Genomic DNA, 26435 nt, shown 5'->3' with positions numbered 1-26435 from the left:
AACTTATATACCCTCTCATAGTGTCTCCAGACTCATACTATTGCTGTTGAATGGAAATGTCCACTGGTTAGAATTATTTCCTAGAGCTTGCATTGTGATGCCCTCTTCAGGTTTAAAATATGCCCTCTTCATATTTAAAACATGAAAATTGGAGGTTACTCACAGATAAATAATTTAGGGGAAATGAAACCACATTTGGCAAACACAATTGTACATCAAATATAAATAACAATATCAACAATAATCAACTTTGGTGGGATGGCATTTTAGAAGTACATTTGAAACTTGGCTCTATCAAGCAAAATTTTAAATGCAGTTCCCTTTGATAGAAGTTTTACCTATAGAAATACCTTACAGATATCTTCCTTTACAGATATCTCACCTAAGTATGTAGCGATATTTGTACGAAGATGTACTTAGAACATTTGCAATAGCAAAATGCAAAACATTCTTAAATAGGGGATATTTTTAAATAAATTTAAAAGAATGTACATTTTTAGCATGTCCAACTTCTACTAAGTAAAATATTTTAAAATTACTGTGATCTTATATAAAAACTAAATGTATACATGAGCATGCTTTGTATATACTTACCTTTAATAGACACATAGGAAACTTTGATAGAATTCAACCTCTAAAGAGGCTAACTGGGGTTTGATAGGAAGAGGACTTTTACTTTTTAACATTACTCTTGTGCTGGTAATATATTTTTTATCAATATGTGTAGCTTTGATAATCTTAAAATAATAAAATAGCCAGCAAACAAAAAAAAACTGACAATCAAACATACCCACTCTACCTTCCCTCAAACCCATCAAGCTGCTATATAACTAGAAAACTGGCACAGTGAATTTTTGTTTTTATAATAACACTTTTATCCAGAGAATAATTAAAAAATATAGTTGCTAGTTTCTGTGAATAAATTACAGCAATGATGCTTTCATAGGGAGAAAAGCTATATTAGTTTTTAGTGTTATAGTACAGTTAAAAATTACAATAAGTCATTTGGTATACTGATAAATTTTGAGCTCTTATAACCAGAGACTGCCTAGAATATTGACCATTTTGGTGTTTATATCAATAGGAATCCTTAAAGTTAGTTCATTTCATGCTAAATGAGAACATTTACTGAATTTATGAATACATGCTCAAGATTATTAGGATTTCTTTCTAATGTTAGATATAAAATCCTAATTTTAGTATATACATAAAATATACATATATTAGTGTATACATACAGATATAGATGTAAAATACTTATATGTCAAAGGTATATGTAGTATATAACATGTAAAATAAAATACATGGGAATCCTATTTTATTGAACCAGCAATGACTAGGTATTAATGGAAGAAACTTTCATATGGCTTGTCTTTAGCAATATTATTTTAAACATAACAATTTATGCTAATCATTAAAATATTATTAGATCTGCTTTTTAGGCTCTTGGTTTAAATGAAAACAAATTGTATAGAAATGAATATCAGAACAATAATTAAAAAATTCTGTCTACAATTTTCAAGCCAAATACTAGATTCATGTTTTTACATAGAAATTTTTCTCCTAAAAGACTTTGTAATTAGTGAGAAATGTCTATATCAGTAAAGAGCAGCATGCAAAAAAGAGATGCATTTACTTGAGGGAAATAACCATTTATTAAGGAACAAACAATCATTTTTATTTGTGGTTTTTATAAAAAACTAGACTATGGATTTTTTCCTTATAACTTTTTCTCCAGAAAACAATAATGAATAAAATTTTAGAGATAAGCTTTCTTTTAAATGCATATATGCCCTTCCTAACACATGTAGTAAAACCATGTAAATACTCATACTCTCTACTAAAAAAAATTAAATGAAACATTTTTTTTCCCCTAAATGGCCCAGTTAGTGTAGAGGCATCCACTCTGAATTCCACAATCCAGGATCCCTTGGCCACTTGTTTCTGTATGTTGATATGCCCAAAGTTACATTTACTCTATAAAGACTTCCTTTGTTCATATATGTCTCTTTTCCCCAGTATACATTTTCTTTAAAATTATAGTACATATTAAAAATACAAACCTGAAGGTAATGTGGATTCTTCTAGAAGGAGAATTTATTCCTTTTTCTTCTGATGCATGCAGTGAATAGGTATGCCTTATTAGACAGTGAACAGTCTTTAAGAACGAGGAGGGTCTTGAGCTGATTTTCTCCTCCTTTCAATTATAGGACTAATATTCCATCCATTACTGCCTTCTCCCAAAGAGTATGACTCCTTCTATTCAGAAGTAAAAGCAGCTCTACCTGACAACATTCTGAAATATTTTTCTCTCTTTTCATAACCTCCATTTACTAAAGCAATATTTTCCTTGCTCCTTATCAAAGCATGAACTCAATAACTGCTTTCTTCTTCCAAGTTGGATAAATGGATGTGGGAACTTTATTACAGATTAAAATAGTGGAAAATTAAGAAAACAGTGCTCTTAGTGTGAAAGGCAAGGCCAGTGATTTTCATAGAACTATAGAAAGCATATTTAATCAGAAATAATGAGATCTGAATTATAATTCACTCTCTGTGAGAAACTCAATAATTTGACATTGAACAAGTCATATAAACTCTTCAGACTTCACTTTCCTCCTTTTAAGAGATTGGGCTGCTTCTCTTAAATTTCCATTTAATTCTGTATTTCTGCTTTTGTGTTATTTATGTGTTAAAAGTCTCATGGTATGGGTGGAAATAAAGACAGGCGATGATAATTTTTTGTGTGCATTTTGTTTTAAGCTATATGAGTTTTGTGGGTAACAATGCTTTAACAAAAGAGCAAGCTTTATTTATTGTTAAGCAGACCTAAGCAAACATAATTATCATTGGAAAACTAAACTCTTCCTGAAAGAGAGATTTCTGTCAATGTTAACATCGGGTAACATGTCACCTTTTTCAGAGTTCATTAAGTGCCAACAATTTACTTTCTGAGGAATATCTCTTTAAGGTCAATTAAATAAAAATATGAAAGCCAGTGTTGTTAGGATTTTTGCCACATAATAGCCCAATTATTTTATGTTTAGCCTCTTTGAGTAAAAGTGGTAGTCAAAAGATTTGAAATCCTCAGAGGTGATTTTGAAGACAGAGAAGTACTGGAGCTACCCAGGCAGCAATCAGAAACGATTAGGAAAAATTTACCACATGTTTCATTCTTTCTCTAGGTTGTATTGCAAATTACGTTAAATATTTCAGGCTTACTGCATTTAAAAATAAAGCCTCCAACTAAGCAATTTTCAAGATAGTCAAAAGATATTGCTTAAAATTTTCTTATTGCTATAGAAATGAAAAGGGTGATTGTCTATGTTGATTAGCTTGAAGATTGCTTTGGGAAGAATTTGACAGTTCTAGTAACATTCCCATTATAATTTACAATCTATGAAGAAGAATTGAATACTACCTTGAGCATCAGGAGAGTTTAAAGCCTCCTTTTCATCTGATAATTTTATTTTACTACTTTAACATAAAGAGGGGATCTTTGTCATGTGTATTTTTAATGCATATATAATTTATTTTTATCTTGATTCTTTAAAACTATTCTCAATTAGATCAAGTAGAAAATATATAGCATAATAAATATACCAGAATATTTATTGATACCTACTATGTGCAGATCCTTTTTTGTGCTAGTCAGTTTTGCAGATACAGAGATAGAAAGAAACATCATTTAATGTCAAAGAACTCAACAGTTTAATCAATAGCAAATTCACAAGACAAAAGAACAAACAAAACTTAGAGCCAATTACATTTTGGTCATGATAAGTTGAGTGTGGCTGATACTATTTCATTTTTTTATACATAAATGCTGAATAGAATCTATTTCTACCTAATACCATAAACTGTGGGGAGTTAGGAAAGTGGTCCCACAATAATATTTTATGTTTAGAAAGAAAGGTTATAATTGAGTGGAATTATATTACATTTAGAAATGTATAGGAAAATGTTTAAATACCAAAAAGACATACATATTGGAAATGCATAGAAAAATGTTTAAATGCCAAGAAGGCCTACATATTGTCATTTTCTATGGACCTCCTGACTTGAAGGCTGAATTTTTAACTGTGTTAAAATAGTTTAAACCAGACCAAAATGTACTAGTGTAAAGTGAAAGTCGCTCAGTCATGTCCAACTCTTTGCGAGCCCATGGACTATACAGTCCATGGACTTCTCCAGGCCAGAATACTGGAGTGGGTAGTCTTTCCCTTCTCCTGGGGATCTTCCCAACCCAGGGATCAAACCCAGGTCTCCTGCATTGCCCGGGGATTCTTTACCAGCTGAGCCACAAGGGGTTTCTCTTAAATTAGCAAACAAAATAAGATTCAGTGATAGGCTTCAATTAAATGGCATTCTCATTTATTTACTCATGAATGCTATTAGTAAACATGTATTATGTGTTTATAAGGTGATAAATGTTAGAGAATTAGTGATACAAAGAAGGATAACAATACCATCCCTCACAGTTCCTTCTGGTGAGAGTGCTGGGGTAATGCAAAAGTATTTGATCCCTTTGTGAAAAAAAAAAAAATTAGTGATGTTTATCAACACTTCTATAAAAACTGCATAACTTTTAGCTGATTAATACCTTCCTATGGAAAATATTCAACAGAAGAAAAAGCATTTATATCTGTATGTGTTTATTGCATATTTCTTGTGGTATAAAATTGGAAGCAATTTGAATATACAAAGATATGATTAAGAAAATATTTCTCTTTAGTTGAATATAATTCAAACATTAAAATGATAATTGTGCTCTAATATCATGGAAAACGCTTAGATTTATAATGTAAAAACAAAAGTTATATAAAATATAATTCTCAAGTGAGAAAACACTTGGATTTTTTAAAATGATGGTTGTATTAGCATGGTGGTGTTTTCATTTCATTTCATTTCAAGGTGATCATTTCAGTGTTTGTTTTGGAAGCACTGTATAGATCCCCTGGAGAAGGAAATGGCAACCCACCCCAGTATCCTTGCCTGGAGAATCCCACGACAGAGGAGCCTGGTCGGCTACAGTCCATGGGGTTGCAAGAGTCGGACATGACTTAGCAACTAAAGAGAGTCCAGTTGTCCTAGCACCATTTACTGAAAAGACTGTCTTTTCTCCATTGTATATTCTTACCTCCTTTGTTGTAGATTAGTTGACCATTGTGTGTGGGTTTATTTCTGGGCTCCCTATTCTATTCCATTGATCTATGTGTCTGTCTTTATGGCAGTACCATGCTGTTTTGATTACCATAGCTTTGTAGTATAGTCTGATCATCTGAAAATTTGATAAGAGATTGTACGTAACTGATTGGTTTCCAAAATGGTGAGGTGTACATCTTTCATAAATGTAAAAGAATAATAAAACTATGGTGTCATGAAATAGAAGTGATCCAATGTAGTTGGACAGTTTTTTTAATTTATATCATTTTTTTTCCTAGTGTATATCCTCTATTCTCTGCTATAACATTACTCATATGCTTAATTCTTTAACACATAGGCCATTTGGCTATAGTAAACTCAATCACATATCCAAACATATAAGCAAATTTATTGGGTTGGCCAGAAAATTAGCTTTTTTCTGTAAGATGGCTCTAGTAGTGCTTAGTTGTCTAATTTCATTCAAAATGATTTTGTTACATTGTATTGTGATAATTGTCATATCATTGTGCATTTAAAAAGGAACTTATCAAAAATTGGTGAATTTTTGTGTAACTATTTTAATATTGAAGATAGAAGGAAAAAAACTAATTTTTTGGCATATTATGCTTCATTATTTCACAAAAGGTAAAGACACAGTTGAAATCCAAAAAAAGATTTGTGCAGTGTATGGAGAAAGTACTGTGACTGTTCAAATGTGTCAAAAAACAAACTTTCATGCCAGAGATTTCTCACTAGATGATGCTTCATGGTCAGGTAGACCAGCTAAAGTTGATAGTTATCAAGTCGAGATATTAACTGAGAACAGTCAATGTTAAACAACTTGGGAGATAGCCAACATACTTAAAATAGCCAAAGCAAGCATTCAAACTCATTTGTGCCAGCTTGGTTGTTAATCACATTGATGTTTGTGTTCCACATAAGTTAAACGAAATAAAACCTCTTGACCTCATTTCCACAGTGCAGTTCTCTACTTAAATGTAACGAAAACATTCCATTTTTAAAACACATGTGACAGGTGATGAAAAGTGGATACTGTACAATAATGTGAAACAAAAAAATTGTGGGGCATGCAAAATGAACCACCAACAACCACACCAAAGGTTGGTCTTCATCCAAAGAAGTTGATATTGTGTATATGGTGGGATTGAAAGGGAGTCCTGATTATGAGCTCCTTCCAGAAAACCAAACGATTAATTCCAAAAAGTACTGCTCCCAATTAGACTAACTGAAAGCAGCACTCAGTGAAAAGCATCCAGAATTTGTCAACAGAAAATGCGTAGTCTTCCATCAGGATAACTCAAGACCACATGTTTCTTTGATGACCAGGCAAAAACTGTTACAACTCGCCAGAGAAGTTCTGATTTCTCTGCTGTATTCACCAGATATTGCACCTTCAGATTTCCATTTATTTTGGTCATTACAGAATCCTCTTAATGGTACAGCCACTATGGAGAACAGTGTGGAGATTCCTTAAAAAACTGGGAATGGAACTGCCATATGACCCAGCAATCCCACTGCTGGGCATACACACCAAGGAAACCAGAATTGAAAGAGACGCGTGTACCCCAATGTTCATCACAGCACTGTTTACAATAGCCAGGACATGGAAGCAACCTAGATGTCCATCAGCAGACGAATGGATAAGGAAGCTGTGGTACATATACACAATGGAGTATTACTCAGCCATTAAAAAAAATACATTTGAATCGGTTCTATTGAGATGGATGAAACTGGAGCCCATTATACAGAGTGAAGTAAGCCAGAAAGAAAAACACCAATACAGTATACTAAGGCATATATATGGAATTTGAAAGATGGTAACGATAACCCTATATGCGAGACAGAATAAGAGACACAGATGCATAGAACAGTCTTACGGACTCTGGGGGAGAAGGTGAGGGTGGGATGTTCTGGGAGAATAGCATTGAACATGTATATTATCATACGTGAAACAGAACACCATTCCATGTTCGACGCATGAGACAAATGCTCAGGGCTGGGGCAATGGGATGACCCAGAGGGATGGGATGGGGAGGGAGGTGGGAGGGGGGTCCAAGAGGGGGAACACATGTAAACCCATGGCTGATTCATGTCAATGTATGGCAAAAACTACTACAATATTGTAAAGTAATTAGCCCCCAACTAAAATAAATAAATTTATTAAAAAAAAAAAAAAGAATCCTCTTAATGGAAAAAATTTCAATTCCCTGGAAGACTATAAAAGACACCTGGAACAGTTCTTTGCTCAAAAATATAAAGTTTTGGAAAGATGGAATTATGAAGTTGCCTGAAATATGGCAGAAGGTAGTGGAATAAAATGGTGAATATGTTGTTCAATAGGTTCTTGGTGAAAATGAAAAATATGTCTTTTATTTTTACCTAAAAACTAAAGGAAGCTTTTGGCCAACCCAATATATCAGAGGAATAGCATCAATTTTTAAAAACTTTTTTTTAAGTTTTTAATATTTTTACATAATTTATACCTTCATTTAAACTAATGAGTAGATTGATTTTGTTATTTTTTTAAGTCATTTTTGTTCTTTCCCCCACAAACATCATGAAAAGACTCATAAACATAATGAATAAAATTATAAAATTCAGTGGGAAATAAAACAATATGTAAATATCAATAACTGATCTCAAGACAAAATAACTTAAACATATATGATTTAGTAAGGGAATTCAAGCTTCTTTATAACCAAGTGGGCTTCACTGGTGGCTCAGATGGTAAAGAATCTGCCTGCAATGTGGAGAACTGGGTTCGATCCCTGGGTCGGGAAGATCCCCTGGAGAAGGGAATGGCAACCCACTCCAGTATTGTTGCCTGGAGAATTCCATGGACAGAGGATCCTGGGGGGCTACAGTCCATGTGTTCGCACAAAGTCATACACAACTAAGCAACACACACACCCACACACACACATACATAAATAACATTATGTTGGATACCAATAATGTGCTTTGTTTTCATTTGATTTTTCCCATCTAGGCTCACAATAGTATTCTTGATTGATTTTTGAATATAATTGAAAATAACTGATCAAAAATATGTAGGACTGAATAGCAGAAACAAATACCTCACTTTTTAAAGGTGTTTTTGAGTTTCAAAAGTTCTAACCACAACCTAATTTTTTACTTTTGTTTCCTGCATGAAAATAATACTCTTTAAAAAGTAAGCTTGACATTTATTATCTTTATTTTTTTTTTTAAGGGATTTCTGTGTGTTAATTTTATATCCTGCAACTTTACTATATTCATTGATTAGCTCTAGTAATTTTCTGGTAGAATCTTTAGGGTTTTCTATGTAGAGGATCATGTCATCTGCAAACAGTGAGAGTTTTACTTCTTCTTTTCCTATCTGTATTCCTTTTATTTCTTTTTCCACTCTGATTGCTGTGGCCAAAACTTCCAAAACTATGTTGAATAGTAGTGGTGAAAGTGGGCATCCTTGCCTTGTTCCTGACTTTAGGGGAAATGTTTTCAATTTTTCACCATTGAGGATAATGTTTGCTGTGGGTTTGTCATATATAGCTTGTATTATGTTGAGGTATGTTCCTTCTATTCCTGCTTTCTGGAGGGTTTTTATCAGAAATGGATGTTGAATTTTGTCAAAGGCTTTTTCTGCATCTATTGAGGTAATCAAATGGTTTTTATCTTTCAATTTGTTAATGTGGTGTATTACATTGATTGATTTGCAGATGTTAAAGAAACCTTGCATTCCTGGGATAAAGCCCACTTGGTCATGATGTATGATCATTTATTATCTTTAATAGCTTATGATGATGTCTCTTCTAAGTATTGAAGTGACTGAAATATTCATGTGATATGTACATATTTCCACTCTTCTTACAATGTATTGGAAAAAAGTCTGGAAATAGCACTGTATTAAAACAGTTCCATGATACTAGGAGAAGGCAATGGCACCCCACTCCAGTACTCTTGCCTGGAAAATCCCATGGACAGAAGAGCCTGGTGGGCTGCAGTCCGTGGGGTCTCGAAGAGTCGGACACGACTGAGCAACTTCACTTTCACTTTTCCCTTTCATGCATTGGAGAAGGAAATGGCAACCCACTCCAGTGTTCTTGCCTGGAGAATCCCAGGGACAGCGGAGCCTGGTGGGCTGCCGTCTATGGGGTCGCACAGAGTCGGACACGACTGAAGCGACGCAGCAGCAGCAGCAGCATGATACTAGGAAGTCTTCACTCCTTCTGAAGTCTATTGCAGCTGTTGTCTCAATTCTTGATAATGTCAATATTAGTTAAAGCTAAGTCTTAAAAAGAATAAGTAGACATTTAAAACTTTAAATAACGAACTATTAAAGGATGACATTATATGGCTGACATTTTCATAGCTATTCGTTTTGAGAGTTAACAATGGCCCAGCTTGTTAACACTGACAGATATTTGGGCTTAGTTTTACTTAGTTTACCCAGGTCTCCCACATTGCAGGCAGGTTCTTTACTGTCTGAGCCACCAGGGAAGCCCTTAGAAGTTTTACTTCTACTTCCATAAATATAATGATACCTTCATTCAAACCTTAATATAATAATATAGTATGCTTCAGTTTCCTATACTTGAAAAATATTAGCACCTTCACCTACCTTGAAAAATTATTTAAGCATCATAGTCATTGAAGGAACACACACAAAACGCAATCCAGAAGACAAAAGCACAAATCAGTAATCTTGGTTATAAATAACTTTCAAGGTTATGTCTTCAATTTAGACCACATTCTACACAATTCTCTTGGCTATATTTCTCTAACATTGTAAATCATGCGTAACTATCACCTCAGACACTATAAATTATTGAAAATAAAAATTTTCATTTATTCTGATCACTAAAACAGGAAGGTACGTCAATACATTTAATAATAATTTTCTCAAAATGTAGAAAACAAATCTGATTGACTTCCAGTAATTAAAAAAAAATATTCCAAAGTATCCCATCCTATGAGTTGCATATGTTACCTAGATTAGCTATCTTTTTCAAGTTTTTGTAATTGTACACTTGCACCTTTGCCACTAACTCTAAGTTAGGCTTTTTGTTTTTGGAGGATAGGAAGTTTGACATAGATAGTGTCCTGATTGCTACAGACCACAGTATTAAATTGCTACAATTATGTGAGACCTAATATGTTGTAGTTTTACTTGCATATTATCTATGTATGTTTCGGAGAAGGCAATGGCAACCCACTCCAGTACTCTTGCCTGGAAAATCCCATGGACAGAGGAGCCTGGTAGGCTACAGCCCATGGGGTCGCAAAGAGTTGGACATGACTGAGCAACTTCATTCCACTCACTTCACTCACTTCATACTTTATCATTGGAGAAGGAACTGGCAACCCACTCCAGTATTCTTGCCTGGAGAAACCCATGGACTGAGGAGCCTGGCAGGCCATGGTCCATGGGGTCGCAGAGAGTCGGACACGACTGAAGTGACTGAGCAATGTATGTTTATCTGGTGTTGGGGCCATCCCAAAATATGCTTCAATGGCATATTGACTATTTTGAATTAAAGTTACTTAAAAAAATGAGCAATGCAAGAGGGACACATTGACCTCTCCTCTGTTTCTCTGAAGGTAGGAAATAAATTTCCCATGTTAAATGTGCCCTCCTTGTACCTGGAGGTAGAAGGACAGGGAATTCAGGGCCCAGAGCATGTGTAAATAAACCTTGTTACTTCTTTACTAACTTACTACCCAAGTCTAAACTTTGTTAAATTCCTTAATAATTAAGAACCCAAGCCTGAGTTTGTCCTGTCAAATCCTCACAAATTTTCTTCATGTAAAAGAGATACCAAAACTGCCTGCTTTTGGTTACTCTGAGCATCGTTTTATGATCTGTGTGCATGAAATTAAGTTGCTTTTTCTACTGTTATCTGTCATGTGTAAATTTTATTATTAGTCCAGCCATAAGAACTCAGGAGATATAGAAGGGGAAATTTTGCCCCTTGTCCCCAAAGACAGTTGTATGTATACATTAAATTCACAGATGTACACTACGTTGTTGCTTAAAACTCCAATGTTGGCAATTTAAAGACTATTTTGTTACTAATAATGGCTTAATACCTAAAACTGAACAGAGTTGGTCATAAGGTAAATTAACCAGGGAAATATGCCAATTTTGACTTCATTTCCATCCTATTGAATGATTGCATTCATTCTCTTTAGATTTCAAGCTCTTCATTCTACTGTTCCTCAACACTCTATAGAATTCCAGCTTGCTTTCCACCTATGTTTTAACAGTTTAACATAGATGGCTGGATCAAGTCCATTGTTCCAATTGTATGTAGCTTAAAAAGCTCTGCAGTATTTTACTCTTTCCATTGTATCTGGCTTCCCTGAGTGCTCTGCTCACTGCATTTTACTCCTATTCTGTTTTCTAAACCCATTTATGCCTATTCTTTCTGAAGACATTTGTTCGTCTGGGCACTCAAATTGACTTCTCCCCATTTTATTTTCTTAACTAAAAATGCACCATTAAGGTTGATTGAAATCATTTAAGGAACTTCATAAAAAAGTGAAAGGCCATAGGAAAGTAGGCTACCAGTATTTGTAAATACCTGTTTTCAGCCACACTGATAGGATGAAATAGTAAATAATGGAAACTTTAAAATGTTATTGGTATTTTTTTTACAGATTAGTCTTTCTTTGGTTGTTCTTTGAGAAACATATTTGTAAAACATTTGAGGGCAGGGACGGAAGGGGGGCATTATGTTATAATTAAAGATAAGACAAATAGTAGAGCCAAAATACTAAAATTATTTAAAACATTTTAATGTTTTACAGTAAGCTAGATGTAAAACATACAGGTCCATGATTAAAATCCACAGTTTTAAACCACATGATCTTAATTTTTTTCTATTTAAAAGACAGATATTGTTATTTAAAAATAAATGTAACCATAATGGTTTACAAAACTATAAACTATAAATGAGTCATTTAAGATCATCACTGACCTTTTTTCCTATTTGCAACGTTCAAAAATGGAACTCTGTTGGTAAGACATATTTTAAACATTTGGAAATTCATTAGAATCATAAAATTAAAAACTGGAAGAAAATGTACAATATTATTTGTGAAAAATACTTCACAGCCATTTTCATTTTATTGTTTGATCAAAATGAAATTAATTTTAAAAGTTATCAAAATGCCATCCCAATGGATTTTTATTCAGAGCATTTTAGAAATACTTTTATTTTTAATGATACAATATAAGAAAAAATATTCTAATTTTAAAATTAGCATTTCAGAATCACCAGTATTTTATATGGAAATGATGCTGATGATTTGCTTTTGTTTGTTTGTTTTTGAATTTGCTTTTTTATTTACCTAAAAGAGCATATAGTTAAGGTAATTCCTAATAGATTACATGTGAATAATAAATAATTTGATTTCAGGTAATTAACACTTTCAAAGTGACTTTTAATTTCCTTTGAATGTATTATTCTATTTTTAGGTTATAGAATTTTATGTTTTTGCTATAAAATCATTTATTTTACTTTAATTATAAGGAAAAATCATCACTAAAACAAAATTTTGAGTTAAAAAATGCACAAATTGGGCCAGAGAAATATCTTTTCTGTAGTTTATAAAATATCCATAAATCAAAGAAAAAGAGGAATAATATAATATTTATAATTCATATTTTTATAAGATTAGAAACTTCATAAATAAAATAGTAATGAAATAACTATGTACTTTTGCTGACCTAGTTCCAAAAGGCAACTGCAAACTAAAATTGCAATTCGGTGTAGTTTTTTTCTTTAAAATACTTCAATAATGTGGGTATATCTAGAGGGTATTATGCTAAGTGAAATAAGTCAGGTAGAGACAGAAAAATACCATATAATCTCATTTATATGTAGAATCTAGAAAAACAAAATGAAAACAGATTCATAGATACAAATAATGGGTAGTTGCTAGAAGGGGAGGCAGATAGGAGAAGAGGGTGAAAAAGGTGAAGTAGATTTAAAGGTACAAGCTTCTAGCTGTAAAGTAAATAAGCCAAGTGATCTAATATACAGCATAAGGAATATGGTCAATAATATTGTTAATAACTTTGTATGGGGACAAATGGTCACAAATATTATAGTGGCAAACATTTCATAGTGTATGTAAATGTCAAATTGCCATGTAGTACACCCAAAACTAAAAACATAATATTGTACATCACCTATATTTCAATGTTTTTAAAAAGAAACAAACTTTCAGTAATAGAGGAAAGTATAGAGAGATGATGGCTTCCCTCATAGCCCAGTTGGTAAAGAATCCGCCTGCAATGCAGGAGACCCCAGTTCGATTCCTGGGTCAGAAAGATTCATTGGAGAAGGGATAGGCTGCCTGAGAGGGTAACAGGCAGGAAGGCCAGGGGTCTCCAAATGGAGAAAATCGGCTGCAAGTGTCAGACATTTTTTTATCTCTCCCTTAAGCCGCAGGAGGAAACAAACTACAAGTGTCAGATTTTTTTCCCTTCTCTATACAAAATTAAAAGGAGATTTCTCTTAAAATTCTGTGCTGCCATGATGACGCCTGGTTTCACCTGAACTTAACTTTTCTCAAACCTGGAGCTAACCAATGCATCTTTCTTATGGAAATGTTTTTCTTAAGCTATGTTAATGAAACTATGTATTTGCTTTGGAATTTGCCTTTCTTCAAAATGGTTCCACCTAAGACTAACTTTTTTTCTTTTCTCAAACCTTGGGCTGATAATAGTTCAACAAACCAGTATTCATATCAACTGTTTTATGGCTGGGGGATGACACACCTCTTGCCATCCTACCTCAAAAATGCATATTGTGGGAGAGGGGCCTGGTGAAACTCCCTCAGTCTTGAGGTGTCCCTCTTATCTGATTAATAGCTTTCTACCAGACATAACAGCCATGAAATTAAAAGACACATACTCCTTGGAAGGAAAGTTATGACCAAACTAGACAGCATATTAAAAAGCAGAGACATTACTTTGCCAGCAAAGTCCGTCTTGTCAAGGCTATGGTTTTTCCAGTAGTCATGTATGGATGTGAGAGTTGGACGGTGAAGAAAGCTGAGCGCTGAAGAATTGATGCTTTTGAACTGTGGTGCTGGAGAAGACTCTTGAGAGTCCCTTGGACTGCAAGGAGATCCAACCAGTCCATCCTAAAGGAGATCAGTCCTGAGTGTTCACTGGAAGTACTGATGTTGCAGCTGACACTCCAATACTTTGGCCACCTGATGCGAAGAGCTGACTCATTTGAAAAGACCCTGATGCTGGGAAAGATTGAGGGTGGGAGGAGAAGGGGACAACAGAGGATACGATGGTTGGATAGCATCATTGACTCAATGGACATGAGTTTGGGTAAACTCTGGGATTTGATGATGGACAGGGAGGCCTGGCATGCTGTGGTCCATGGGGTCGCAAAGAGTCGGACATGACTGAGCAACTGAACCGAACTGAACAGACATAAAACATCTTGCTAAAGACTAGCAGGGGGCACCCTTTCTGCCCTCTTCTGATGTCTATGTCAGAAGCTTTGTCTATCTCCTTTATACTTTATTAAAACTTTATTACACAAAAGCTCTGAGGGATCAAGCCTCGTTACCGGCCCCAGATTGATTTGCTCTCCTCTGGAGGCCCAGAATCCTGGCATCTTTCACAGCTCAGCAACAACCTTTCATATCCACTCCAGTATTCTTGGGCTTCCCTTGTGGCTCAGCTGGTAAAGAATCTGCCTGCACTGCGGGAGACCTGGGTTTGATCCCTGGGTCAGGAAGGTCCCCTGGAGAAGGGAAAGGCTACCCACTCCAGTATTCTGGCCTGGAGAATTCCATGGACTATACAGTCCATGGGGTTGCAAAGAGTTGGACATGGCTGAGCAACTTTCACTTTCACTTCATAGAGATGAACAAGAAAAGTAGTTAAAAGGAGGTCATCCAAAATTCTAAGTTTTATAGCAGAGTAATTTTAAAAAATTAGCCAGTTTCTATACCAAAACAAACCAATATTAAATTCATCGACTAACAGAACTCAGACACAAGTGCTTGCTTCTACTCTTATAAAATTATAATTTACTTTTTTTTATGTAACATTTAATTGGAGCTGAGGGCCTACAGCATAACTAAACAGTAAGATCTAATGTTTTAAAACATTAAACACTTCTCATAGTGTATGATAGCTTATGAGTAAATAGTGAAATGACATGTTACTTAAATATAAGGACTATTTTAAAACTAGTCATGAGTGCCTGCAAACACAGACACACACAGCCACACTAAATATTCTATGCAAGGGTGTGTTCACAGCCATAGTTAATTTTGTGTAAGTAGTAGAAAAATAAAGTAAATAATAAAGTTCTAATAAACATTTACAGTCAATCTTCATAAAAGTCAGAAGATTACTTCATAGAAATCAGATCACTTTGACATCTATATGCAGTTCAGCAATGCAGGTTCCTTGCCTATAGTTAAAGGGCCCTAATTTTTAGCTTTCCAGATTGTTTGTAGAATTGTCCTTTAATTTAAAGCAAATCATATAATTATGCATTTGACTGCACTCAAACTTATCAAGACATTTGCTAGGGGGTAAATATCTAATTTTACTGTAGAAAGTAAACATTTTCCCTAAGCTAAATACACTGAAAGAGAATGAATAAATAGTTTGCAGTTTCTACACACATTAGGACTCAACAGTAGCTGATTAAACAGCACATTAGGAATGATTACTTGTCAGTTCATTTGCAGTAATCGAAAAAGCAATGAATTTAGAGTTGAAAAAATTTAGAATTTGTTGTAATATCTTTTCCTGTTAAGGCTATTTTTTTTTTTTTTTAATCTATGAATGGAGACAGTGCATGTTGTATCTACTTCATAAGTTATTGGGATTGTTGTTGTTTGTTGTTTAGTCACTAAACTGTTTTGCAACCCCATGAATTATATAGTCTACCAGGCTCCTTTGTCCATGGGATTTCCCAGACAGGAATACTGGAGTGGGTTGACATTTCCTTCTCCAGGGCATCTTCCCAACCCAGGGATCAAACCCGAGGCTCCTGCATTGGCAGACAGATTCTTTACCACTAGGGAAGCCCAAAATACGGACTAATGGTTTATAAAAATAAGCACAACTTGCTTGTTTTGTTATAATTGGTGGTGAAGTGTATTATGAATAATGTAAAATTTCACAGTTGATTTACTTAAAAATATCATTTAGAGAAGATCTAAAGCAGATCTGTAAAAACAGCTCTTATATTCAATTACATTTTCATTTGTTTTGTTGAATAGGAAGGGGATGAAGTTATAAATATTTCTTTAAGAACCTCACATAACCAACAGCTTAAACTGTCTGGACATTCCTAGGGGAGTATGTTGTATCATCATCTGCTTTCATGGTAGAAAAATCTTCAGAACTACTATGCCAAATTATCTTAGTAATCATCTCCTTATTGCTTTCATATGGAATTATTTATTATATATTTATATTAAAATGTTCGTAAGGTTGAGTCAGTGTCTGTTTCTGTACAGCACCCAGAAATGCCTAAATATGTTTGTTATTATTCTCAGTGTTTGTTACTATTAAATTAAGTATTACAAATGTACTTTCAGGAAGAAATTCAGATTTAATTAAAATGTTATAATAAAAATATCTCAATTGAGCAGTGTGTTTATAAAAAATCAAATGGTAGATCTCAAATATATTAGAAATGCTAGAAAAAATGGCTAAGGAAAAAAAATTTCAAACATTAAGTGGATGCTGAATAAGTTATGTTTTTCCTGCTTTATACTTTTCTACTCTTGTAAATTTTTCTCCAGTAAAAACTTGTTTTTCCCATCCAGTTTATTATTTACAAAGACACTTTATACTATAAAAGTAGAATATACTGAGCATTTCATTTACACATAATCATGAGAGGAAGAAAAAGCAAATGATGTCAAGTTAGTAGCAAATAATAACGAGCAGATGCTTATCACAACACTAGTGAAAGCAGTTTTCAAAACTAAAGGGTGACAAAGACATCTTCTGGACATCTTAAGAACTGCATAGTTCCTTTTTAAGCAAAGGATCTTATTCTTACCTTAGAGTAATAGTTTAAACACCAAGCATTAAGAAGGGTAAAATCAATCTGTATTAGGTTTGAAATTTTAAATATTACATGATTAAATTACAAACATACAGTATTTAAAGAAGACACAAAATTATTGCATGCACATTGGAATTTCCAAAATATCCTTACAACTATTTCCAGATAGATTATAAAATACAAATATTTTAGTAAAAATAATTTATTTTCATGTAAGGAACACATAAAATAATATGAAAATTACATGCAATGTTGAACTGCTACCTGAAAAATTTAAACAGAATACTTCATGAATCATGGAACCTTTTGATATAAAAATATGATTGGCAATTTAATCATTAAAGAACTGTGTTTAATAAATTCAAAACCACATTTGATTGAGATTTGTCCTAGTAGTATGCAATATAATTATTTTAGAAAAATTATTTCCAGTGAAATATGAGTCCAAATTTTAAATGTGTCCACTCATTTTGAACATGTGTTTACTTAGCCTACAACTTATTTGTAAAATTGTATCACTATGGGCACATTTAATGAATTTTGTATATGAAATAGTATTCTTTTATTCTTGTAGCATGAGTTGCACTCATAGTTAGCCACCTTCAGGAAGTATTATTGATGCCTATGATTTACATCTCTAAATAATTCTTAGGACGAACCCCGTTTAATGCTATTTTTTTTTTTAAATATAGTCCTAAAAAAACTACTCTGTAGTTCAACTAACAAAACTCAACCTGATTTAAGAATAGTTGTGTTTGGTAAGAAATGTATGCTTTAGTTTTAGATAAGCCTAAATGGATAGATATTCTACAAATGAAAACATACTTATTTCCTAAAATTACCTTTGCTTAGTATCTTTATATATCAAGTCAAAATGAGATTTTACAACTAAACGCTTCCAGTAACAGGACTAAATATTTGATTCTTTGGACTTCATTTTATGTCACTTGTATCTTTTCAAATTGTTGTATATTTCATGATTTTTCTAACATAGAAAATCAAATGAATAAGGTAACTGTAAAGAAAGTTTAAGAGAGGTGATATTAAATAAAATTCACCAAGGATGATAGAGATTGTCTTCATATGGCACTGAAGTGCTTCAATAACATAAGTAATGTGATTATCATATATATATTTTTTATCACTACCACTGTCTGCTAGTTTTTGCACAACTTCTAAGTGGAAATAGGTTTCTTGGCGTATATTCAGTTCTCTTTAGGCAGTTACATTCGATTTGATCTTGGAAAGTGGCTGCCAGGAATTCTGTCAGAAACAAAATATTTATGAGTCAAACAGTGGTGACAATTTCTTAATGGATCAGCTAACTTAAGGTAATTCTGAAGTAAATAATTTTTGTATTTTATATGTGTACAACTTCAAAAAAACACCACAAGAGAGAAAAATATCATGTTTTTGACTAACTGTAAGTCAGGTTATCATGAGAATAACCCATTGATATAAAAATATGATATCAACATAAAGTGAAGTGCAAGTCACTCAGTCGTGTCCAACTCTTTGTGACCCTATGGACTGTAGCCTGCCAGGCTCCTCTGTACATGGAATTCTCCAGGCCAGAATGCTGGAGTGAATTGCCATTCCCTTCTCCAGGGGATCTTCCCAACCAGGAATTGAACTGGGGACTCCTGCATTGCAGATTATCAGCTGAGCTACCAAGGAAGCCCGTGATATCAACATAGTATACTCAGTAAATATATACTTAGTGGGACACAACTGATTATAGCAGGGAAATCAGTACAGCAAGAGCTAGGCTTAATAGGTGTTCCAGAGATTGGCTACAAAGAAGCTAGAGGGCAAATATTAACTGGAAATCTGGGTGGATAGGTTTTGAGCAGCAGAGTGAAATCTTAATAAGAATATCAGTTTCTTCGGCTTTCAGCTGGCCTCTAAGGACTAGGATCCAAAGTGGAGGAAGGGCAAGTGGGAATTACAAGAAGTCTGAAGAATTTACATAATTCTCAGCCTTTGTGATTTCAGAGTTGAATTTATCTGTCTGTCGTTCAAAATATAAGTGAACTGCTTTGCATATTCAGTAAGTAGAAGTGACTTGGGAGACAATACAATCAAAAGTGGTTCCCATAATTGTTTCAATGTTCCCTCACATAAGTACAAGGTGAGCACTATTCTACCTTGAAAGCCATTTCTGTTTGAATTATGATGTGTATGCTGGACTTTGAGAAAGATTCGGTGAATGTGAGACAATAAGCCTTATGCTGACAGTCTTCCCCCAGCTCACAGAGTAAATACATAATAGTATATAACAATATTTCCTATTTCTATACATGATTAGCAAATTTGGGAGGTTTTATGATGAGAAGTGATATTAAAACATGGAATAGCTTTACCTTCCCTCATCTTGGTTGCTCTGGTACATCTGTGCACTTGGAGATGCCATATTCTGATGTGATAAAAGAGATGGAGAGAGATTTATCCCTCTGAGTTGCCGAAAAGCTATTTCTGCATGGATGCTCCGAGGATTATTTGTTAGAATCCCTGCGTTCTTGGTTTTTTTGTCTGAAATTAGGAATTATGAAACAATGAAAGGCATTAATAAAATAAATTAATAAGCTATGGTTGTCCTTCAATTGACTGTATGCTATACACATTTCACAGCATGAATTAAAAATTTTAAATAAAAGTTAAAATTGGAATATATTTCTAGTACTTAAATGCTGTGTAAATTTTTCCGAGTTAGTGAATCAATTTGATACTTTCTTGGTAATTTAAAAAAATATAAATATCCAGAGCTGTGTGCTGTAAATAAATATGTAGATAAAGTGACCATACTTCTCAAACAAAAATTGGGGTAATATACTCAAAAAATAGGAAAGAAATAGGACTTTTCCAGAAAATCCTAAAAAGTAGTTGCACAATGAATCTTAAAGATATCTCAGGAAAAATTATGGAAATGAATCCAGGATTGAACTAATCCCCACCCCCATCCCCCAAAAAAAGATATTGAAGACATTCCTGAAGATGATAGTGATGAAACTGTACTCTTAAGGAGGCTAATAACAATTTGGTATATCCAGTTTTACCGATAGTTATGTCTTCTGGACAAAAGCATTAAAATTCTTACTATGATTAAAGCTTAAAGCTATAAGTAAGTAGAAGTATATAGAATAAGTTAAAAAATAACATCTTAGACTAAATTATATTGGATTTTTAAAAATTGAATTTCTTTTAAGAATAATTTCATAGAGAGATCTACTATTCTTAGTAGGTTTTTGGATCATTTTATCATTATTGTGATACTCAGTTTTAGAATATTATTGTCTAACAGTAGTCTGAGGCAAAGTGAGTTGTTGTTGTTCAGTCACTAAGTCACGTCTGACTCTTTGCAACCCCAGGGCTGCAGCACACCAGGTCTCCCTGTGCCGCCTTATCTCCAGGAGTTTCCCCAAGTTCATGTCCATTGAGTCGGTGATGCTATTTAACCATCTCATCCTCTGCTGTCCTCTTCTCCTTTTGCTTTCAGTCTTTTCCAGCATCAGGGTCTTTTCCAATTAGTCAGCTCTTCGAAATCAGGTGGCCAAAGTATTGGAGCTTCAGCTTTACCATCAGTCCTTCCAATGAGTATTCAGGGTTGATTTCCTTTAGGAACGACTGGTTTGATCTCCTTGCAGTCCAAGGGACTCTCAAGAGTCTTCGCCAACACCATAGTTCAAAAGCATCAATTCTTCGGTGCTCAGCCTCCTTTGTGGTCCAACTCTCATGTCCATACATGACTACTGTGAAGATCATAGCTTTGACTATACAGACCTTTGTTGGCAAAGTGATATTTCTGCTTTTTAATACACTATCCAGGTTTGTCATAGCTTTCCTTCCAAGAAGCAAGGTCTTCTAGCTACCTCCAATTTCATAAAAATGATAGCCAGCCAACATCTGGAATTATGGAAAAGGCTTCATCTAAGCCTGAATGCAAATGTAATAATAGAATGAACCATTTCCATGCCTTGACCTTTTAATATACTCCCTTCCTTTACAGAGCTACCTCTTGAAACACTTCCCTACTAATAGCTTCATGAATATATAAAATAATACTGTGGTTTCAAGGATGAAGTTTGATCTTCTCTTTGTAAGACACATTTTGAGCACCAAGAGTCTGTTGTTATGAATATTTTTAAACCTCTACTTTTAGCAGAATGCACTATAGGTTTTAGTAGTCATTTGCTATGAAATACACAAAATGGAATAAAAGCTTTGAAAGAAAATGCCAAGAAAAATCCAGTAAGTATCACAAAGTTCAAATTGCAAGCAAATCTTTAACTACAACATATTAGTAGTTGAGTAGAACCAAAAAATACTATAGATTCTTTGAAATCAGAATGGTCACATGAAACTTGAACAAAAATTCACTTTTAGGAAGTGTAAATTTGTAAATTTAAAATATGCAATTTTAAGTAGTATTAGAAATCAAAGTGAGATATTTGTATCAAATGGAGTGTTTTTGTTTTTTTTTTTTTTTACATTCATTCAGAAACTCTCAAAATACCTTCAACTTCAGGAGTTAAAGTGAAGTCAGATCCCAAGTAATGGCTAAATCCACCAGGCAGAATTACATTTGTTATCTTTATGGGAGGAGCTTTCACTTGACTAAATGATGCACCATCCACAGGAGAGCTGGTAACAGGAATAAACTACATGATAAAAATAAAAGTTAAGAACACCTTGCCTCTAAAACTCAGATCAATAGACTTAGCCTTATCACAAGCCCCATTTGAAATTCAACTTAAAATTTTTTAGATCAGAAATTAAATGGTTGCCTAAACTCAGAGTTGGTAGAAAGGCAAAAATGGCGAAATAGACAGCCTTTTGGGTCCTTAACCCCCCATCAGAACCTTATTTTTTATTTTTTTCAGACTGCATTGTACGCATCACGACAATTTAGTGTGATGGCACCTCCCCATTCCAAAGGGTCCTAATGTGGTAAGTGTAAAATTAGGAAAATGAGAATTAAGCCTCCCCCCCCCTTTTTTTCTGAACAGGAGTTTCTGGATGGTAAGAGTTATATCTTCTACATCTTTGTGCTCCTCACATTACCTCTTCAATTGTCTTGCATTTAATTAGTTTTTCAAAAACAAGTAAATAAAGAGGGGACTAAGACAATCATGGGGCTTCCCAGGTGGTGCAGTGGTAAAGAACCCACCTGTCAATGCAAGAGACATAAGAGGTGCGGGTTCGATCCCTGAGTTGGTATGATCCCCTGGAGGAGGGCATGGCAACCCACTCTAGTAATCTTGCCTGAAGAATCCCATGGACCTAGAGGAGCCTGGTGGGCTATAGTCCATGGGGTCGAAAAGAGTCGGACACGAATGAAATGACTTAACACAAGAAAAGCATCTTACAACAATCACTTTTAGTGAGTGCACTAACCCCCTAAACAGTGTTTACATTTTATGTTAATTGAGAATTAAGAATTGAGAAAGTGAAAGTGTTAGTTGTTCAGTCCGACTCTGTGACCCCATGGACTATAGCCCACCAGCCTCCTCTGTACACAGGATTTCCGAATTAAGAGGCTTGTAAAAGAGCTTCAGGAATCAACAAATGGAGGAGAAGGGTATTATAGACTGGACACTATTGGTTTCCCTAGAAATGTATGCCTGCTCTGTCTTTAGTAAGACTGACCTTGTTTATACCTAAAAAAATATGAATTCTGAATATATGATTCAATTTATTTAGAGATACAGGCTTATGCATTTGTGTAAAATTACACATTTCCCTCATATTTCAGTAAATGTAACCAAAATGCAGCTTTGTAATGAGCACTAAGGTATCAGGCTTTTTAGTAAAGCAGATCCCAAATTTCCTAACTAGTTCCTTCATTGGAGTTTCTTCCCATCACTAATCTAGAAAGCTGTCAAATTTCTTCTGAAACTAAAGCACCAAAATGTTATGGTTTAAAGGGCAACTTTAGATTTCATTTATTCCCTCTTTATCTGCTGTTAAGAAAAAGAACAGCAGCAACTAAAACAAAGGAAAATACATTAGAATGAACTGATAAACTGGAAAAGTATTCTATCCTTGTGTCTTCTGAACAGCTAAATGAAATAATAACTCAATTTTGTTCTGGACAGGAAAATAAAAATTATTATTGCATCTTAAAAAATAGATTGATCTGAAATAAAGACTTCAAATGCTCCCTTTATTTTACTAACCATATATAGATGAATTTTTAAAAACCGAACTTTTAAATAAAATATATACATATAGGATAAATGGAAAGATATTTTTTTCCATTCTTACATATGGCACTGATTCAAATAGCAAGAATAGGTATCTAGAATCACTGAAAACAGATCATAGTATAGACTGGGGGAAATGTTAGTTCACTATATGATAAATAGAAAAGAAGAAAGCAAGAAAAACTTTTAGTGAAATACACATCCATCAATGACTAAATTTTGAGTTTATGTCTTTTTTTTTTTTGCTATATTAAGCCAATTAAAAATATATATGGAAACTGAGATCTTTGAAGTTGCTCTAAAAATATATAAGGGAACTGAGATCTTTGAAGTTGCTCTGAGTGATTTCTTCATATGGAATTTAGTATTTATGAAGTTACATGGAATTTTTTAAACATAGCCAGCATTACCTTAAGATAGAATTTATAAAATTTAGTGTTACAATTCGTATAGGTCTCTCACTGGAGGCCTCACATATGTGATATGGTAGACAGCATAATGCTACCCCCTCACAAGATGTCCACATCCTAATCTCCAAAACTTGTGAATGCTTTATATAGTATAATCAACTGTACAGGTATAATTAAATTAAGGATTTTGAGATGGGGAGATTATGCCGTATTAACTAGGTAGGCCCATCACAATCACAAACATCCTTATTAACAATGGAGAGAAGATGTTATGATGGAAGCTGAGGTCAAAGTTATGCTATTTGTTGGAAGAGGGCCACGAGCCAAGGGATGCAGATAGCCTCTAGAAGACTGAAAGGCAAAGACCAAATTCTCTTGCAGAGCTTCCAGAGGATATTGCAGCCCTGCCAATACTTGTGCTTTTAGCTCGACAGGACTAATTTTTGGACTTAGGACTTCCAGAATTTTAAGATAATTAATTTGTGTTGTCTGAAGATACTAAATTTGAGGTAATTTGTTATAACAGCAACAAGAAACTAAAGTTTTCTTTAGTTTTTCACTTCTGGAAGCAAGAAGTGATTTGCTCATGGGATATAAAAGAAAGGGAAAGGAAGCTTAAATCTTTGGACTAAATTTTATTTGTTCTCTTTTTAAAGACAAGAGACTGTGACAATAATTTTGGTAGATGACATTTAGATGGTGCTCTCAATTGTATCATATAGATTAGTAGCTAACATTGTTTTTCACAAAGCATAGTTCTTAGAAAAACTTTTGTAGTTATAACCCATATATGAACCAATTTCCTTTGCCTAATCTAGATAATCTTTATTAACCAGTTACAACTGTAAGTTTCACAGGTCTTTACAGTTATTTTGATCTATAAGAGAATCCCCTTGGTTAATAAAAAAAGTCCAGGAAATAATAAGAATTAGATCTATAATCTTTTTATAATCCTTTAAAAGATTTTAAAACATAAAAGTACATGTGCCCACCCATCTTTGGATGAAGGGTCAAGGCCTTTTCTGTAACGAAGTGTCCTTTGGTAGTTTGTCTGATTGATAAAGCCACCACAATTTCCAGTTTGGTTTCATTAAAGTAACAAGAATTCAACAACATGTGGAGAAAATTTGAATACAAGAAACTGCCTAGATTTTAAAAAATTTCCCCATATATTTTATCTCACTTTTTATAATTCTCTCCCTTATTTTGCAGGGTTTTTTTCCTCCCAACCTAATTTGATATTATTTGTGTATGTGTGTAGTTGATCTTTATCCAGATTCTGCAGAGGATCTCATTTGGTTTTCAAAGAAACATGGAAATAATAATTTAAAATTTGTACTTGTATATCTATTTATTTAAAATAAAAGATTGGCATACGTTTTTGAAAAAACATAGCCAACTTTTAATAAATCTGTGACTCTATTGCTGAAGGCAGAAGTTAGTTAGAGAGGAGCCTACTAGTATTAAATGCTAGGAATTGGTTAGTTTGTTTTATAGAGGGAATGGAGAGAGTAGGGTAAGCCAGTGAGATAAGTGAAAGCATCCACAGTAGTCTTATCTCTTTTCTCTTCAATTAACTTTTAAAAGTAATCTTTGTTCACTGACTAATGCCCTTGCTATGACTTTCACTTACATTAGAGGTTTACTTACATTTCACTGCCCCACCCTAGTCCAGGTCTTCATAATTTCTCTCTTGGATTATGCTAAAAGCCTCTTAGTTGATTTCTCTGCCTCTAGGCTTTTCTTCCTTAAACTTTGCAAAGGCACAGCTCTAATAATATTACTTCTTTGCTCAAAAACCATAGCTTTTCTGTGTTAACTTTAGTCTTTTGAAGATGGCTATGAAAAATCCTGGTGGTCAATAATCGAATTGACAAATGATATGCTTCTGCTGCTTCTTCCCTCTCTAACCTCTTCCCTATCACAGTCAGATATCCTACTAGGGTTCATGGGCAAAAGGCCCATGGACAATAAAACTCTTTCCATTTAGGAGATAGAAAGGGAAAGAGTTTTATTGTTAGTCATGGTTTATAAGAGTGATATGTTATAGTTTCTTAACTTCTAGCAGCACCTGACATATGGAGCAAGAGGCACACAGTTTTAAATAACTTGCTCTACATTAAAGTATGTTTTTAGAATAAGGAGCTTTCCTAGTTTCTATGTGTGTGTATGTGCTCTATTCACCAGATCAAGCTGCTTTTGACAATAATTATTAAATACATACTAAAATAGTCTACAGAAGCATCATACAACAGATTTAAACATTTAAGTAAACATGCATGATATAATATTCATCTACTACTAATTTATGGGAAAAGTGTAAATAATCATTACCGAATTTTTCTTTGCTTGTAGTTCAGAGAAGTGAAATTCAGCTTTTGCCCTATCATCTGAATTCACAGGGATTCCATCTAACATCTGTAAGTTAGGCAGTCGAAATATAAGCACGTGGCGATGTAGCATTTTTCTACAAATCTGAATAAAGTTAAAAATAACAATTCATTCTTTAAAAAAGCTCTTTATTTAAAAGATTAACCTTTATAGAGAAGAATATTTAGCATAGACAGCAAAGATGACAGATAACAGCTAATATATAGTATTAAATG

General features: G+C 33.8%; 1 protein-coding gene and 1 long non-coding RNA gene across 11 annotated transcripts in view; one reads left to right on the top strand and one right to left on the bottom strand.

Moving 5' to 3' along the window:
- LOC145513418 (uncharacterized) overlaps positions 1-26435 on the top strand; it is a 58539-nt gene that overhangs the window by 6983 nt on the left and 25121 nt on the right. Inside the window, exon 2 of the long non-coding RNA XR_014059376.1 lies at positions 22097-22163. This is a non-coding gene — a long non-coding RNA (uncharacterized LOC145513418). The remainder of the gene's footprint in view (positions 1-22096; positions 22164-26435) is intronic.
- The window catches only part of LRRC9 (leucine rich repeat containing 9), a 118690-nt gene continuing 101161 nt past the window's right edge, over positions 8907-26435 (bottom strand). For 7 of the 10 annotated variants that reach the window (XM_081509711.1, XM_081509712.1, XM_081509715.1 and 4 more), the window contains 4 exons: positions 26164-26304; positions 21730-21874; positions 19580-19748; positions 18134-18479 (listed from right to left, as the gene is read on the bottom strand). In XM_081509711.1, the coding sequence (XP_081365837.1) occupies positions 18440-18479; positions 19580-19748; positions 21730-21874; positions 26164-26304 (495 nt within the window). In that variant the 3' untranslated portion in view covers positions 18134-18439. Of the gene's footprint in view, positions 9437-18133; positions 18480-19579; positions 19749-21729; positions 21875-26163; positions 26305-26435 lie in introns of those variants that run through there. The other 3 variants (XM_081509714.1, XM_081509721.1, XM_081509713.1) reach the window with 2 other exon arrangements.

Source organism: Giraffa tippelskirchi, chromosome 7, assembly GCF_054371585.1.
Source record: "Giraffa tippelskirchi isolate mGirTip1 chromosome 7, T2T-mGirTip1v1.2.pri, whole genome shotgun sequence".
NCBI lineage: Eukaryota > Metazoa > Chordata > Mammalia > Artiodactyla > Giraffidae > Giraffa > Giraffa tippelskirchi.
Note: the sequence above shows the minus strand (reverse complement) of the source record. Positions and strands in the feature narration are given on the sequence as shown.